The sequence below is a fragment of the Caloenas nicobarica genome, chromosome Z, assembly GCF_036013445.1.
Source record: "Caloenas nicobarica isolate bCalNic1 chromosome Z, bCalNic1.hap1, whole genome shotgun sequence".
Taxonomy (NCBI): domain Eukaryota; kingdom Metazoa; phylum Chordata; class Aves; order Columbiformes; family Columbidae; genus Caloenas; species Caloenas nicobarica.
Window position 1 is genome coordinate 57260466 of NC_088284.1, and position 19239 is coordinate 57279704.

General features: G+C 35.2%; 1 protein-coding gene across 2 annotated transcripts in view; it reads right to left on the reverse strand.

Annotated features, from left to right (window-relative positions):
• Positions 1-19239, reverse strand: part of VPS13A (vacuolar protein sorting 13 homolog A) — a 106487-nt gene that overhangs the window by 51946 nt on the left and 35302 nt on the right. For both annotated transcript variants that reach the window (XM_065655749.1, XM_065655750.1), the window contains exons 24-39: positions 18300-18384; positions 16429-16601; positions 14692-14848; positions 14241-14320; positions 13920-13979; positions 13683-13839; positions 8463-8579; positions 8280-8383; positions 7662-7829; positions 6727-7034; positions 5882-6029; positions 4906-5056; positions 3835-3959; positions 2817-2986; positions 1963-2183; positions 502-734 (exon numbers count right to left, since the gene is read on the reverse strand). In XM_065655749.1, the coding sequence (XP_065511821.1) occupies positions 502-734; positions 1963-2183; positions 2817-2986; positions 3835-3959; positions 4906-5056; positions 5882-6029; positions 6727-7034; positions 7662-7829; positions 8280-8383; positions 8463-8579; positions 13683-13839; positions 13920-13979; positions 14241-14320; positions 14692-14848; positions 16429-16601; positions 18300-18384 (2457 nt within the window). The remainder of the gene's footprint in view (positions 1-501; positions 735-1962; positions 2184-2816; positions 2987-3834; positions 3960-4905; positions 5057-5881; positions 6030-6726; positions 7035-7661; positions 7830-8279; positions 8384-8462; positions 8580-13682; positions 13840-13919; positions 13980-14240; positions 14321-14691; positions 14849-16428; positions 16602-18299; positions 18385-19239) is intronic.

Genomic DNA, 19239 nt, shown 5'->3' on the forward strand with positions numbered 1-19239 from the left:
AAAATATAAACAAACAGTTTTAATATAATGGATCTATGAACCTTAAACAAAAAGGAATTTATGAACAGCATACCACAGGTAATCTATTTCATAACACACACTTCCCATTCTGTGATCCTTTGTTATTCACTTACATAGCTATCTAAAGCAAAGTTGCAGACTGAAAGTATTGCAAATTTACTACATTGCATTTGAGACACTGTACACTCAAAATTCTATTTATTTGGTTTACACGGGATGGAAGAGATTAAAATTTTACTCCCCTAGAGTCTTAATTTTAGTTTGTCATACAAAGCAAACATCAAAGCCACACATCAAGGTGATGCTTTTTGGTATATCAGACAAAACAGATTAAAATTAACAAAATAAGTTAGCCACAAAATTTTACTCATCCATCTATAATGTGCTTTATAATGATGAAAGCTTCAGAAATAATTTGCATTCTAGTAGTTTAAGTTACACTGCACCTTTTAAATACAAATTGGATGTCTGCAAACTTACCGTAGTAACGTTCCCTTTCCTTTTTTCTGGAAGAAATGGACATGCTTTCATTTGTATCTCTTTAACAGCAGCTGTCATGCTATATCTTTCAGGGCTACTTTTAATGAAGACCTCACACTGTGTTGTAACCACCAATGCAGGAGCATCACTTCTTGTTAAATCGGCCACAAACACAACCTCTGGATTTTTAACAACAATGTTCATTTCCATTGTAGATACAGGCTGCACAGGCGCTTCAAAAATAGAAATTAAGTTAGATAAATTGTTCAAAGATTAAATTGTCATTATTTACATGTATCTTACAGAGGCGTTTTAAAGATTTAATTATAAGATCTGGCATAACTGGTGTCAGAAAACCTGTAGATCCCTGCAACTGATTTATTTCTAGGCACTTCACTGGAGGTACAAAACCATTAAGGCTCTAATTACTTTTACATACAACACAAAGCTCTTCTGTCAAAATTAAAAGGATAACAATATCACCACTGTTATTACCTCTGACAGTAGCAAATGTATCAGCCTCACTAAATATGCGCCAGCTACAACAGGGTCTTATGAAAATGCTGTATACTTTTTCTGCTCTCTGGAGCAGCAAAACACACATTTTTCCACAGGACAATAATGCAGCATTTACTAGTGCTTGATGTAACCATTTGCAGTACCAATATAATTTTATGTAAGACTTCCTAATTTGTTTAGATTTTGATCATCTACTGAATAATCACAGCAGGCCTAGCTGAGGTGGATGCAACTAAGATACTTAGGAAAACAGAACAAACAAACAAACACCACACACAAAAATGGGACTTGCTTTGCAGACCTGATGTGAACTACCTCAGGCCTAGAAGCATAAACAGCCCATTTCCTGCTTTGATGGTCTAACTTCTGACAAGTGAAATATCAACATTTCTAGGCAGCAATATCTCGCAGGCTGAATTAATACTATAATGAATAGAATAGAATAGAATAGAATAGAATTAGAATAGAATAGAATTAGAATAAGAATTAGAATAAGAATAAGAATTAGAATTAGAAATAGAATTAGAATAGAATAGAATAGAATAGAATAGAATAGCTCCACCATTCTCAGGAAGAACGAAATGATGATTGTGGTAATTGTCATTATAAACTTTGTTGAGACTGCAAAGATAGCCAAATAAACACAGAGAGTGCAAGCTGTAGTTGCCCTTTCCCATTTTAATTGTTTTTTTGTTTCTAGAAATACATTTTTAGGAACTTGCTTTGTCTGGTAAGACAAAGCTTCATTTGGAAATAAAGACCAAGTGAAATAAACCAATTTTCCTGATGCAAAGAAAGAAACATCAATGGTTAAAAGAAGTTGTTCCATATACAAACACAAAAAATCTCATTAAAGGAGTAATATCATTTTAAAAAGAGTAGTATAATACCAAAATGAAATGGATATTTAAATATAAATTTTAAAATATTTCCAGTATATACCTTGGTCCTTCAAAGGTAAAGACTGTTTGAGACTTCTCTGTGCAGCAGCACTTTCTGCATTAGCCTTTAGGAATATATCTGCAACAGTAAGTAGAAACTCCATGCTTGCACAAAGGTATATCTCCTGAACAATCACATCAAGAATAGTGCCATCTCTCCCCTGCTTATAGCTTATATCCATCATAACTTTCTTTTCAAATCCATGTTTCATGTCCACCATCCTGAAAGACCATTCAGACAGCATTTAATGAAATAATTAAAAAGCAGCCACAAATACTGAAAAACACTCAAGATTCTCACTCCAGCTGCAATACACTAAGAAGAGTGAATTTAAAATTAACACCAAAAATTTTAAAACATGATTGATAAAAACATTAACATTCTATAAAACTTCAAAACAAACTGAATTCTCATACATTGGCATCAAAAGGTGTTCATAATTTTAACAAGTCAAACCATCACAATTCTTTGTTGACATATCAAAAGTATTATGCTTTACTGAAGTTTGTTACTCTTCAAGAAAAAAAAAAAAAATCTCAGTCTTACTTAGCCAACAGCTTCCTAAAGCTGAAAGTGTTTCTATTTGCATTTGTTTCTATTTGCATTTATTAATTCAATATGAAATATAACAGACCTTAAATATGTAAAGTTTGTTTCTAGCACGTATACTGGTCTCATAAACAACATGTGAAAAAAAAGCCTAAAGTAATATACAGTATATAAGCCTACAGAAACATGAACTTTAAGAACCACTGACAGCAAAACAATTGCAGTTTTAACAGAAAATTAAAATGGAAACATTTGGAACTCTTTGTCAAACTCCAATAAACAGTAATTTATGTCAAAATACAGACCTTGGTGTAGCCTTCTGGATTGACTGTCTTTTATCATCTAATGTACAGTTTGCTAGCTTGACTGAAGCATTCATTGAACCATCTGATAACATTTTGACAGCAGCTGACATCAAAACTAACTTAAATTCTGCAAGCTTCAAAAGGTCATCTCTCTGATCCAAATTTGTAACCTATTTAAATCAAATGAAAAAAAATGTTTGTAGATTTGTTTGCAGGTAATGAAAACAATACACAGGTGTGATATACAGCTTTATTCTAACTGGTAAGATTTCTAAATAATAATATATCAAAACTCAATAACATAGAGAGAAAACTGAAAAAAGGCAAAGCTTTGCCCTTCTACCAGCTTGCTAAAGCAAGCTTGCATTACTGAGAGTGAGACAATATTTCAAAGAAAGCAGAACTGCCATATGCAACTTTGGTTTGTTTGCTCTTTAAAAACACATAGTATATGCAAAGATGACAAATAAGAAATTAAGTTTTATCTCTTATGGCTATGTAATGTTTAACCAGATACTGGAAAATAGTTCAAAATATAAAACAACAGACTATACATAAAAATAAAACATTACCAAACTTTTAGTCAGAAATTTGCTGACAAGTTTTCTAAGTATAACCCAAGAAGAATAAAAACACATTCATACTGTAATACAAATTAAAAATCTTTCTACAATTTTGTTTATATATGTGTGTGTCCACACGTGCATATGTAACTAAAGAACACATTGCACCCCTCTGCATTTTTTTCTTCACAAACTATTTTAAACTGAAATAAGTTTTCAGCTAATTTTTAGTCAGACCACAGAAGATGCCATGTGTTATGGGCTACCACTGGTTATTCTCCTTTCTGTAATATCTGTCACGTGATTAATTAAAATAGCTGTTCATCATGATGTTTGTTAATATTGATAGAAATCACTTTCTCTGCTCATAAATTAAACCATTCCTGTTCAGAATTTCTAGGACTGTAGGCAACCTTAAAGTTGCTTCTTTCTCTTTGTAACCAAATTATATTTACCTCTTTTGAATTCGGACTATACAACACTAAAGTCAGAGAGTCGAATCTGAAGTCCAGTTTTAGGGTTGTTTTTATTTTCACAGGTGAATGCAATTCCACCACAGCTGATGTCACAACAGTTACACCTTTCAGAAATTAGGAAAGCATGGTATTAAAGAAAATTACCTGACTACAAATAAGAAAATAAATACAAGACCAAACAAACAAAAAAAAAACCCCAAATCAACCATACCTCTCCCCCTCCCAAACAAACCAACACCACAATCGAAAATCAACATCCTCACTAACAACTATAAAGACAATAACTCCCCTTTTCCTATCTCCCTAAATCCATTTACACTTAAGATATGTCTGTCATGCTCTCTGTAATTACTTTTGGCAAAAATCACACGATACTCAAGAAAATAAAATACTCTGCTTATATATTCTGTGTGCAATTTTTACCATCTTTAAGACATAAACGTACAACTTCCCTTGATGTTATATGGTACTGTATGCAAGAATGTTGAGAAGAATACAAGTTTACTTTCATCTACATTTGTTCATCTTGCTACATTTTTGCTACTTTTCACATTTAACAGAAAAGTTCAACAAAAGATTATTTTCTTAATCTTACTTGCTTTTTTTGTGTGTGTGCTGAACGGCTTAAGGGGCAATGATGCCTACTGAATAGGAACAACTTTTAGGGATGCCATCATTATGACAAGACAGTTCTAAAACTGAACAGCAACAGAACCAGCATACACAGGCAAAACACTAACATAGCGACTTTCCAAAGTTGGGATGTTGCCAAATACAGCTGACGGACTTTTAGGTGCTCTCTGCGTTTTTGCCAGAAGAACAAGATGGTCCTCACTTTAAAACACATCATACTAGAAAACTCACCACATTGGCCCAGTTGCTCCTATTCATTCTCATTATCATTGGGTATAGCTCAAATGTCAAGATATTAGAAGCATACTGTTAAAAACAACTGAATCTGGCATCCTTTCATAAAGGTCATTCCAACAGAAATAAACTGACAGTAATACCTACAAATGGCAGACCACACATAATTTTAGAAAACATTACCTGCAGAGTGCTGTGAAGTGCTGTGCATATCACTACAATGGCTAGTCGTATCTTTTGGTTCTGGCAAAGATGTTGATGAGCCAGAGCTTTCACCTATATTTTCATTTAGTGTCCTCAATATTGTGGTAATGTCTTCCTGACTGAGAATTAGCTTTAAAAAAAGATTTTTTATTAAGCTCAGGACAACTCAGTTCGTGAACCTTTCAGCAGCTAAAATCTAAGTATACAACTAAAAAAATAAACCAAATAAATCGCACCTGTGACTCTGCTTAGGAGACTAAAGAACGAAGTATTTTTCTCAAATCCACACAACTCCTTACAGTAACTTCTAGAAATCAGAAGTCATTCACACATTATTTTGGTTTTGTCTACAAACTTTCTTTACAAAGCTACAATTTAGAAACTGAGTATTCAAAGACATACACATATAGTTTGACTTACAGTCACACAAAATTGTTATCCACATTTAGTCACGAGGTACTTTACATCAATGGTTACTAGTTCTATTTCAAAATTTAGCAAATTAGTTTCTCTCATACAGCTGACAAGCTTTATATTTTTTAATATTAAATTTAAATGAGCATGTGCACTAACACTCAAGCTTGTCAGGGGTAGGAATTCAGCAGGTGATTGCACTACTAATGAATGAACAGACCAATAAAACCCAATTTTTCCAATCTTTCTTTGAAAGATACTAACCAACAGGTAAAAGGTGGCTAAAATGGCATGCACATTTCTAACCAGCCACAGTGATATATAGTACAAAGTCTGCCTGCAGAATCACAGATGAAATAAAGAGCTTAAACTAGAACAGAAAGTTACTCACTTCCTTTTCCCCTATGAAACAAAATCAACTCTACCTATACTTCTTGAAACAAACAACACCCTAACTAAGGAAATTGGACTTTTATGGACAGAAAAATGAATCAGTTTTCCACTGGTACTTTAACAGCTGCTTTAAGAAATTAGTGCTTACATTCATGGGCTTGAGTCGGCCAGATATTTCAATATCAGGAACTTCATTATACCATGCAGCAGCTAAATTCCGTTCAACAGCTACTTCCAGATTGACTGGCTGCAGCAACTGTACTTCAGTTTGCAATGAACCCTGCTCATAGCACGATCTGTGAACAGAAACAAAATACTACCAGCTTGACATACTTCACTTGCACATTCTAACATATTTCTGTATTTTCCTCACCCTTTGGAATAGTAATCTAAAAAAGTTTTCATACTACTCTTGTTAAAGCCTTACTCCACCAACTAGACATCTTTTTTTCACAGGGATGAGACACATCGGGTACATACCAGGCATGTAACATTCTAACTTCTTGGAAGTTAAGACCTCTTACCTGCTCTCCACTGAGAGCAATTCCTTCTTTCTTCAGTCCTCTTCAACTGTGTTTGAATATCCCCTTCCCTTCCCTCTCTCAATTCTCTGCCCATTTTCAAGCACTTCTTTATGGCTGTCTTAATATCTTTTCTGTCATGTATAGTTTGAAAAGCCCATCAAAACAGCCATTTACAATCAGTATAACCTGTCCCAAAGTATCACTATCATGTGTGTCCATTATTCTACAAAATATTCCTTAGACAGACATTTGCTTCTATTAAAAGATGTGCAAATTGCTATTACTCCTAAGCCACACATTTTAATTGATTTTACAAAATCTTTATCCATTTGCTGTTGTATTTCAAGATAGTCTATCCATCGACCACCAAACATCAACTAATTATTTCGATAACAACATCTCAAAGTTCTCCAACTGAAGTATACCAAAAAGATTACATTAATTTAACAAAATCTTGACGCTACATTACCTGTATAACTTCAGTTCACTCAATTTCACTGTCATAGAGTCAACAACAGGTGGGAGATTATACCGTGTTTTTGTTTTAGCGATAAAGAATTGGTTCTTCACGGTGATTAGACCAAGATCAGCCACCAGGACATTTGCAGACATTGCTGACTGTGGAACTATCACGACAGGTGCTTTAATATTGATATCTAGAGCCAAACGGGAACTACGCTCCGCCAGCTCTTTTACACCTGTAGCTGCTTTCTCTGCTGCTTGAACAGTTGCCTCAGTAAGAGCTTCCTTGGCAGCTTGAAAGTTATTTATGAAGGCCTAGGAAAAAAATTAAGAATGACAATACTTCAAACGCATTACAAATCATAGCTTTTTAAATAGCAAACCATCTTGAGATACTATTTTTGCTACTCACTTTTTCTGAATTCTTTAATAGGATAATCTCCCCCCAAAATATGACACAGTAAGCACATATATAGTAAGTATTTGTATAATAACAAATTTCCATACTAAATATTTGGCAAATCAGATGGTAACAGCAATGAACTTGTAACGTGACTTGTATGTATTACATTTTATTGACTCATATGGAGAGTAAAACATAACTTTACTCAGCAGAACTTACCAAAGAGGCATTCATTTTCATGGTTTATTACTTACATTGCCATGTTATAAACAGTGTGTATATCTGAAAGCTGCCATAGGTTAAAGAAAAAAATTACTAACAACAATAGCAAATATTGTTGCTTAGCCACCCACTCCACAATAGCAAATATAGAGAGGAAAAGTAAATAGCCCAACCACCAATCTCAGTGAAGTTTTTACAATAAGATATAAGACTTCTTACACAAGCGAGCACCACCACATATGGGATGCTTTATCCTTTTCTCATTGTAACAGTGTTATTTGAATGCTAAGGAACAATATCTGGGAAATTTGACTTACCAGAATAGATGAAACAAACTTGTTGACAAAAACTACTTGAATACACCCAACAGTTAGGTAAATACGATTGTCAACAACATCCATATTTGTATATGCAATGCCATCTGTAGCATTCACATATGATATCATTCTGAAGTTGAAGACTTCTTTTCCTGTGATGTAAAGAGCCTTAAGAAGAAGGAAAAAAAAAATATATAGTATCTCTAGTGTAAAAACTTATGCTGGAGAAACTGAATTCCAAAATAAAATGGAATACCTCACACTTTTAAGACATTTTTACTTCAAATATTTCAACGATAAACAAACAAACAAACAAAATCTTTGAAATATCAGAAAATATTCAGTGGAATCTCAGGTTGAATAATTCTGTCCATCAAAGGACAAAATAAGGAGTGTAATGAGCAGCTGGGCGTCACAGTTGCACAAAATCAATGTCAGCCTACCAACGACCAGTTGTGAGGGCAAAATCAGTCTGCCTATAGAGAATAATGCTCCCAGCAAATACAGAAAATGTTATTAAAAAAATAAAAATCACAGTTAAAGAGTTAAGTCCACAAAGAAAGTTCAATCTAGCATCTATATTCCATTCGGAAATCAATTATACATGCAAATGCACACCTTTTTATACAAGGCCATCTCATCAGAATCCACAATAATGATGTTCTTTAATTTTGCAGTCACTTCTGTTGCTGCTTTCTTCATAATCACTTGGCTATCCAGACCTTTAAAAAAAAATACAAAAATCTAGAGACTGTTCTGGTTGCAAAGTTTGTGCATTTGTGATTAAAGTTTTGTTCCTACCTTCAATGTGAATTTCAGCTATTCTGTGTTTTTTCTCTCTAATAAAGATACGTAAACCGGACAAATCCGCACAGATATTGAGATCGATAACATCTTCATACTTTGATTTTTTTGATGCTGTCAGAGATACAAGATAATAAAAATTAGAGTTCTTCAAGGAGGAGATGTAATATTTTAGTATCCCTTCCCCAAAGTCTAGTTTGTGTCAAGCCTGCAGCACTGAAAATGCACTGCACACATACTAGCGAGTATGACACAAAGGAATTGTATATACAGGATCGTATATATAAGAATCCTCGTGTGCTTCATAAACTGTGGTAATCAACATCGGTATTTAATTAACTGCAAGAAATACATTTAATAGACATCTACGCAGCACAATGCAAAATTAGAGATACCATATTCAGGACTAAGCAGTTTACCTCAAATACTGGTAACGTGACAGCTTCATTAACACACCACATCTGGTCTATTGGTTAGTCATCTACAATCGATAGTCTTGTTTACATATGGCAGGTGACTTTTTAACAAATCTCCATAACCTATATTTTCTAAATCTATGTTTTAAATGTGAAAATACCATTCATATAACTAGATGCTGAAGAGACGTGACAATTCAAAATAAGTATGGGCAACCACCTTAAGACTCAGAAAAGATATAAGCACAAATAGAGTGCCCTTCAGAACAGAGGTGTCCAAATATTTAGTCTATTTTTGGTTTTCCTAAAACTGAATAAAATAGTATTCATGTTAACAGAAACAACTTCTGTTTATTTAGAGTAGACATGACTGATGCCACATAAGGACAGTGCTAAATACAGAAGTCACCAGATAAGGGACTCAACCAGTAACTTAGTCAATTTTTTCTGAAAGTCAAATCTTAAGTAATGCTATACACTACTTCAAATGACAAAGGGAAGTATTATATCTTGTATTCAGGGTCTTTGAGTCCTAAGTGGTAAATTCTTATAGGTAATCTATATACAAAGCTAAAAGCAGCAAGATTAAAAGTAATAAACAGTCAAACCATTTTTTCATAGTTTAGCTTTTCAGATGAGATATTACCTTTAAGTATTGTGTTTATGTTAAAGCTTTCTCAGCCCTCATAATCAAGCTATGGTTCCATAAATACATCAGCTTCAGTCACACAGTTTTATTGTATATTGCTAACAGAAGACACGCCATGGTACATTAACCAATAATTATCCTCAGTCAAAAGTTTAGTTTGCACAGTTGCATAGGAGTGGGGGAGAAGAAGGGACGAGAATCACCTATGAAAGCTTTTCAGCTGTGTGAAGTCTAAATTGTCACATGTTAATACATAAGAAACTAATTTAATCCTTTGCTTCCAAGAATGCTAAGATACCAAACACTTCAGTGTTTGCCTCCATAGCAAAATGGTTCAAAACTAGAGAAGTGCTGAATCATGTCCACAACTCTCTGTAAGCCACAGAACAGAACTCTAAGTTCACAATCATAGGTACACAAATGGTATTTCATCTAGTGTCAAAGCATGTCCCTGTATAACTGAAATCAAACAACCACCATGAATGGATAGGGGTGAGAATGGAGGAATGCATGGTAAGATGGATCATGAACTGGCTGGATGGCAGAGCTCAGAGAGTTGTGATCAACAGTGCAAAGTCTGGTTGGAGGCCTGTAGTTAGTGGGGTTCCCCAGGAGTCAGTACTGGGTCCAGACCTGTTCAACCTGTGCACCAATGACCTGGATGAAGAGACTGAGTGCACCCTCAGCAAGTTTCCTGATGATACCAAACTGGGAGGAAGGGCTGACACACCAGAAGGCTGTACTGCCATTCAGCAAGACCTGGACAGGCTGGAGGACTGGGCAGGGAAGAACCTGTTGAAGTTCAACAAGGGCAAGTGTAGGGTCCTGCACCTGGGGAGGAATAACCCCGGGCACCAGCACAGGTTAGGGGCGAATCTGCTGGGAAGCAGCACTGCAGAGAAGAACCTGGGAGTTCTGGTGGACAACAGGTTGACCATGAGCCAACAATGTGCCCTTGTGGTCAAGAAGGCCAATGGTATCCCGGGGTGTATTAAGTGTGACCAGCGGGTCGAGGGAGGTTGTTCCTCCCCCTCAACTCTGCCCTGGTGAGGCTGCATCTGGGGTACTGCATCCAGTTCTGGGCTCCCCAGTCTACGAAGGACAAGGAACTACTGGAGGGAGTGCAGCAGAGAGATACAAAGATGATCAGGGGCCTGGAGCACCTCTCTTATGAGGAGAGACTGAGAGAGCTGAGTCTGTTCAGCCTGGAGAAGAGAAGGCTGAGAGGGCATCTCACCAATGTTTATAAATATCTCAAGGGTGGATGTCAAGAAGATGGGACCAAACTCCTTTCAGTGGTGCCCAACAAAAGGATGGAAGGCAATGGGCACAGACCGAAGCACAGGAGGTTCCATCTGAACGTGGAGACATTCAAGACCTGCCTGGGCACATTCCTGTGCAATCTACTCTAGGTGCACCTGCTTTAGCAGGTGGGTTGAACTAGATGATCTCCAGAGGTTCATTCCAACCCCAACTATTCTGTGATTCTGTGACACTGTAATGAAAACAATCCCACGCAGAAAATATAATTTAAAACAATACAGTTAAATGGAAGAATTATTTCCCAGAGCAATTATTCCACCTTTTACTTTTCAGTTCTATTATGCAATGGAGACCTAAAAAATACTTTCAAAGAATAAGATGAGCAACTAAACTTGTTATCAATCTGATAGAATAATTTAAAAAATCATCAGATGAAAGACAATGGTTCTGTGACATACTAATACTCTTCCCACATCTCATCCTACTTGACCTAGGGCAAATATTCTCTTTCATCTTCCTCCATCTTCCCTGAAAAAAAAGAGGCTACAAACTTTATTTTCTTTCATTTTGTCAATAACCTGTTTGGTTCCAGACATAATAATAACCTTTCCTTTCACAATGCTTAAAAATTAAAACAACTGATTTCATTTAAGTACATATGGGAAACAAATACTCAAATCCCAAGAAGAACTGTGCACCCAAAAGCTTGATTTTTTTTTTCCTCATACAGGTACCATTTCCGTCTCAAATTCTTGTTCAAAAAGCACAATCAGGCTACTAGTTCACCAGCCTCCCATACTAAAATCATCAACCCTCAGCAACACTGTGAATTAATCACTGCATGAGTATACACTAGACTTACAAACATATTAATATATTTCTGTTTTGCCAAACAGAAATACGCTTGTAAAGGCAGCAAAAATTAACATTCTCAAAAAAATCTCACTATATGTTGCAAATATGATACTTGGGGTTTAAAGAAAACAAACTAGTATGGATGTTTAACTTGAAATGCTTGTAAGAACTAACATCAGTGAATGCAGGCAGCCTCAGATCTTATCAGTGTACCAGTGAGTTGGTAGGTCAGTCATACGAGGTAACTACTGAAACCAGTAAAGCAGAGCAAGTATTACAATACTTCAACTAGAACCACCTTGAGAATTATTCTCTACTATAGTTTGTGTGTGTTTTCTTTTGTGTTTTAATAGCTAGCTTGACCCACAGTCTTTTACAATTAACAGCAAGTAATGATTGCAAAGATCTCAGAGTAGAAATGAATTTCATTGGCATAACGTTGAATATTTAATAAAATAATTCATTTCAAAGTAGCTCCCAGACAAAAGATGAAAAATGGAGGTGATTGTTTACTCTTGCACTGTATTATCAACAAATTAGACCTGCTGAATTCTTGATCGGACAATGATGAAACTGCATAGCAGGCAAGTTATTCACCAGAGACTGATATGCCTCAAATATAAGGTAATGAGATAACTGTAAGGCAATCAAAAGTCTCGGTTCATTCCAGGGGGAAAAAAAAAAAAAAAAGACCATTTGCAATTTTTTTTTTCATACACTCGGTGCCTTGAATACACAGCAAAGGTATGTCTTGACTAATATGTCAGAAAACTGCACATGGAAAGAGATGAGATTAACCTTATACAAGCAGCATAATTCCTTCAGATCAAATTATTGGATAACTGACTGGCCTGCATCCCTTTCAGGATGCAACAGTGCTAATGCTTTTGCAGGCTAAGGAAAGCTAGAAATCCTGAATTCACACATAGAAGCCAGACACCTGCAGAGTACCAGGTACCTTTGATAAACATGAGCAGGGTCACCAGATTTCTCTCAAATTGCAGGAATTCATATTCTACTTATGTGTCCCTAAAACACAATAATTTAAATTAATGAATACTATTACCAGCTTCTTGTTAACAAAAGATTAAAAATTCTCAAGTCATCTTCCAGCATGCAAGGACTTCCTCTTTATTACACTTCAAGGTAAATCCAAATTCACATGCCAGTCCATAAACCTAAAGCAGCAATCCCAACAAATTATTCCTACAAAAATTTAGACATTCAGCAAATCAATAGATCACTAGTAACCAAAACTGTCCTGGAGCTTATGAAATGCAGTAGTGTGTATTTTGTCCTAATCTCTACAGTCAGTCTCTACACATCAATAAATTGCCTACGGAGTACCTGTCTGCAGGTTGCAAGGTTAAACTAACAAAATTAGTTAATGATGGGAAGATAGTGTGCCAAGTCATTCCACTGAAGAGCTGGAGAAAAATGGTAATTATGCTATTATTTGGAAAGCACAAAAGTGCCTAGGATATATTTAATACACTTACCACAGGTTTTCACCTGCATGCTAAATTTTCTAACCCATGAAGTTTTTTATTTCCTTTACTTTTTACACACACCTTTTCTGCACAAATGCTGTAATGCAAAAATACTTCTCATTATACGCGAGAACACCATTAGGAACATAATCACTGCCAGTAAGCTATCATACAGTGCAGATTATCAGAACTATGTGAACCTGAACACATAACATGTTTAGTATTTCTGCCTCACGAAATGTCAACAGCTGCAGCATCTACCATGCATTATTAATTATACAGCTACTCCTACACAGTTCCAGCCAGGGAACAAGAGTATATCCTTGCTACTCATAGTACTCTTATGGCTAACATTATCACTGAAATTAAAAAAGGTTGTGAAGTGGATAAATAAATATAACCTAAACAAAATGTCTCATTTGAAAAGTCATTGACAGGCTTACAAAAATAGAAAATGCATCTGTTTTATTCCTTGCTTAAATAATTAGAGAGGAATGAAAAGAGGAAAAAAATAAAACCAAAACCAATGAATAAAGAAACTTACTTAATTTCTTAAGAACATCCTTCTTCTCCTCTATTTTTTCATGGACCTGTTCCTCTGTAACTTTAGTTTCTTGTTTGGGTAGAAGATTATTCAGATAGTTCATAGCATTCAGCAGAGCTTCAGTATGCAAATGAACATCTAGAGATGAAAAGTTCACCTAAAAGAACAGATTATGTTTATCCAATATGCTTGTCTTCCCACAATGAGAAAATTATGTTAAAAAGGCAGATATTATACCTTTATTTTCTGTATAATATTCTGATAGGCAGTCTTCAGTTCCGGTCCATTAATATCAGCCTATTCCACCAAAAGTGCACATAAAACAAACAACAAATCAGGAAAAGTTTGCAAATTTCATTAGAAATAATTTTTTTAGAAAAATCACTATAACTTAAGATGTACAAGTTAATCTGTTTAGGGAGCACACAGACTTTGCACATGACACTCAATATGTTAAAGAACAAATAAGTAAGGAAAAAACCTTCAACGATTGCTCGATAATACTGTACTTTTCATGACTGGCTTACAATTCAAAAGCAAAGTCTGCTCTTTTCTCACCTTTACGTACTCTAGAGTGAGAAGATCATCTTCTACATTATCCAAAGTAGTAATGATGTAAACTGGCTTGTCATTATCATCTTTAAAAAAAACACAAAATAAAAAATACTTTTTTTTAAGAAAAAAATTGACAAGTTTTCTACAACTCTCTTCATCCTTTACAGACTACGAACTAGGCTACTAGCTGTCATTACTATTTAATCACAAAACCTCTTCTGCAGACCTAAAATAGTTAGATGTCTCTACTAAAATCATCAGGACCAGAACATATTTACCAAAGCATTACTAAGAGAATGAGCTCCTGAATTACTTTTCCCTTCCCACTCAGCCCGATGTTTAATGTACAAAGCAAATCTTACTCAGCTGACAAAAGCAAGCCCTACAGGCTTTTTGAAGACAAATTCACAGTGCTATTTGTGAATAATTTTTTGAACAGACTATAAATACCTACCCATATACTCTGGGCACAGCAGACAAACTTCACGAAGGAAAGCATTTGCAGTCATGTCAAATGTTCTTAACTTAAGTTCAGTGCCCAACCCTACAATATCAAGCTGCAGCACAGGTGTCTCAGTATTACCAGTAAGACGGCATAACTTAATTAACACCTAAAAAAACCCAAAACAAACAGAAAAGAAAGAAATGAAGAAAGAAAGAAAAAAAATAGGTAGGTTTAGTTTATTATATAGGATCCTATATTTACATATATTTTTACTGTTTCATGTGTATTGATCATTTAACTTTATACAGCAAATGCCCTAGAAAAAATAAACAGTTTAACAAGCAAAATTGCTAGAGTACTGGTTGCTGCTATTTGCTATTTTAACAAAAACTTTAAACATTCACCCATGTAATACCAAAGCTACACTTAAACTGATTTGTTAAAAAAAAAAACCAAAAAACAAACAACTCTGTAAAAGATTTAGTAATGTCCAACCCAGTTAAAATTGGATTTTCAGTCAGCATAAAGAATTTGCTCCTTTCACTAGAATTTCTTTGAACTCTCCTAGTAAGAGTTAGATTCCCAGACTAAATATCAGGTGAGAGGATTTCCTACTTTTTCACCTATGCATGACTAAGACATTGTTAAATATACACCTAGCTGAGTTGTTTTTATCTGTCTTTCACAACCAATGCAAAACCAAGATATGTGCTCTTCCTTTCCACTAAATGCTCTCTACAAATAGGGAAAATGAAAACCAAATGTGGCTGGTTATTTTAAACTATAAAGCCAAAAATAAGAGAGAAGGTGATAAGAGATTCTCGACTGTACTTTTTTCTTAGAGATTTTAAGATAGTTTCCACTAGAGAATCATGTAAAATACAGCATCTATCTTTAGACAAGTAGTTCATAAACAAACAGTCTTATCACACAAAAAAACAGTACACTGCAATTTTATTTATCTATTTTCTGTAATGTGTAGTAGATAACAATATATGTTGCAACCTAGTTATGATGTGTTGAGCCATCATGTAAGCCCTACCCTAAAAGAGAATTTGTGAAGTTAACTCAATTTGTATGGTTTATTTGTAAAGCAATACAATGAGTAGCAGCAATAATACTGTCACAGCCATGACAGTCTAATGATAAAAGTAATGATGCTGGTAAGAGGCCACCTCTTTTACTAGACCAGCCAAAGCGGTTAGAAATAGTGTCTTGCCTTTGGGAAAAATACTCTTTTTTTCCCCAAGTCTGAAACTTCAAGAGTAACACATAAAAACAACTCACAGTGAACCAGTTACAAATTTAGGTGTGATGTCAACAGTGTCTGGGAAAAACTGGTGCAGAAAAATACGGTGCTTGTTACAAAATGTTTAACATACAAGATGATCAATGAATTTTTCTCAGTGACTGCAGCAGTATTTGGAAATAAAGAAGTAAAAAGCTACATCTTAAGCCAAAACAAATAAATAGTGTGATTTTTGAGTGATAGTCAGAGGAAATTCAGTGATAAAATGTGTTTGGAAATAAAGTGGATATATCAAAGCATTTCAGTGGCAGCAAGGATGCAAAAGCACAATTGTCACTTGGAAAAAAAACTCTAAACTCTACAGAATAGTTTCAACATGAAATGGGGAATCAGTACTTCCGCAGGCATGCATTGATGAACACGACAAACAGGGAAAATACAGTTCAGATGTGGTTCAGAAAAATAATTTTAAAAAAAACCAAAACAACAAACCTCACCTCAGCTACTTCAAATCTTAGCTGGAATTCTGTCATATTTTTCAGAGATTCTTGTTTGCACAGTTTTTTTCGCCTTATACTGCTAGCTCGCTTGAGGGAACCAGATGGGGCTTCAAAAAATGGCATGTCTTCCACAGGACTGCTTAGAGCATCGTAAAATTCCTCTTCTGATTCTAGGGATTAATTCACAACATTATATATACATTTTAGACAGCCAATATGTTGCAGTACTGCGACCTATAATTTTTTATGCCTACATCTATAAAAACTTAAATATACAAGTACAGGAAGATTACCTAGCTGATAATTAGCGACCAAAGTCTGTTTCTATTATTATCTCCACTCCTGGCTCCACAGCTTTTCACCGACCTACAGCTCCCTCTATCACATCATGATAAACCAGTTCTCATCAACTAACTCCTTCAGCAGCGTCCTCTCACTGTTAGCTGTGCAAAAGACAGCAAAAACCACACCTCATCGTGCCTTCAGCGTGTACTAATGGCTTAATAACTGTTCTGCTGCTCCAGCTGCTGCTGACCGTACACAAGTCTTTGCCTCACTATCATTGGCACAACTTTGTATCTTGCCCTACAGATCTCCCATTTCAGGAGAGACCCCTAAGGACTACCAAGCTTTTAATGCACTGGGCATTATTACAGAAGTATAACCAATACAAACAGATTGCACTGTCTAAGGCTGTTTTCCTTCACCTAAAAACCATAAACAGTGAAGTTAAAGGTAACTTTGGAAGAAGCATCACTCTTTTGACAAGACTGAACAAATGGCATTAAGAGGTAAATTCTAAGGCTTGAAAGCACCCTTGAATCTGAGGGATCTAGGATAGAAAAGTAACATGAATCATTTAAAGTATTTAAAATAATTGCACAACTGTATGTACAGTATAAATTAAAAAACAGACTTGATTCAATCTAAATCTAGTTATTACTTTCTCAAATTAATTGTTGCCAGTATTTGCTTTCATATCACCCTAATTTTTAAGAATTGAAAGACACTTTCTCTCTACCTTTGGGCACTTGAAGGAACTCACACAAAAAATAGAAGATGATGCACAGGTACATATTTCTATACATACTGTATATACACTGAATTTAGAATTATAAAGTAGACGTAAAAATTCACTTTGCTGATAATTTTATTAGTGTTCACAAACCATATGTATCATTAACTTGACACAGGAGAAAAAGTATTGCTCTCTATTTCTCCAGTTAAGTGTTTTGGCACGACAAAGGTGATTGACACTAAAATAAAACTGATATATTTGATTATTTGTCAAGTGTAACTACTAGATAGAATATTACAATCTAGCTAAGTTGTTTGAACAGCAACTCAGTATTAAACATGACTGGTTCCTCCACAGCCAATCTTCTGTTTGATCCTGTGGAAGTCAAAATTATGTTTCTTTATAACACAGTAGTTTCTAATAGTCATTGTTTCAGTATTTTGTAATTCAAATAAATCCAGCTAAGTAGGAGAAGAAACCCCTGATGAGAAGAAGTACATACTGAAGCAAAAAATGACATACATACTACTTCAGATGTTCTGAACATAGATTTGTAGTAACATATGCAAAGATAAAAATAAGCAAAGCTATCCTACCAAGCAAACATTTTTGCCTTCAGAAACACAATGGCAAGAACAAGCATACAGAATTTTATTGCTATGAGAAAACACACAAGTATTTTGTAGAGCGATATTATAATAAGCTTCACAGAATATAACACTACTTACCATCAGGAACTTGAAACGAAGCCATAAATTGTCACTTACTCCAAGAGAAACAAATTAATTCAATGAAGTCAAACTTGATTTGACCTGTTCATTAAACCAGGCTTTAAAACAGATTGTATTACCTGACTCAGCAAATGAATGAAGATCCAAAACAGGAAATACACCTTGTGATAAATGTGGTGCTGACAGTACAGGGGATATTGCAGCCTGAAACAGGAGATACCATAACAGTTTTGCTTGAATTCATTGGTCATGCTACTACATGCAGATATGCTGCACAAAAGTCTTACAATTTAAAGAAATTGGTCTTATTTTAAGAACAAATCATTACAATTAAACACGTTACTAAAATTAAAAGCATGGAGAGAAATGGGGTCTAAATCAGATAAAAGCAGCAGGTACTGCACATTCATCTAGCCACAGAGAGAATACAGCAGTAGACAGCAATGAGGTCCAAACACCCAGCTTCACAGAGCAGAAGATGGACAGAAACAGGATATCATATGACAACTCAGGAAAGACAATACCTAATCCCTCACAGAAATACAGTATGGTAACTTCAGAGAACAGAAACAGATTAGCTGGTGTTTATAAAAATCACATGATACTGGTGGCAGGTGGGGAAAAATGAAAAAAAATATCTGGAGAAAACATTACAGCAGGTAGAATTGTTTCTAAATGTCACAGAATCACAGAATCCTTTAGGTTGGAAAGGATCCTTAAGATGAAGTCCAACCATTAATTTAACACTATGAAGTCCACCACTAAACTATGTCCTGAAGTGCCATATCCACATGGCTTTTAAACTGCTCCAGGGATGATGACTCCACCACTTCCCTGGGCAGCCTGTTCCAATGCTTCACAAGTCTTCTGGTGGATATTTTTTTCCTAATATCCAGTCTAACCCTTCCCTGGTGCAACTTGAGGCTGTTTCCTCTTGTCTTATCACTTTTTACCTGTGAAAAGAGATTGACACCCACCTCTAATACAACCTCCTTTCAGGTAGTTGTAGACAGCGATAAGGTCTCCCCTCAGCCCCCTTTTCTCCAGGCTAAACAGCCC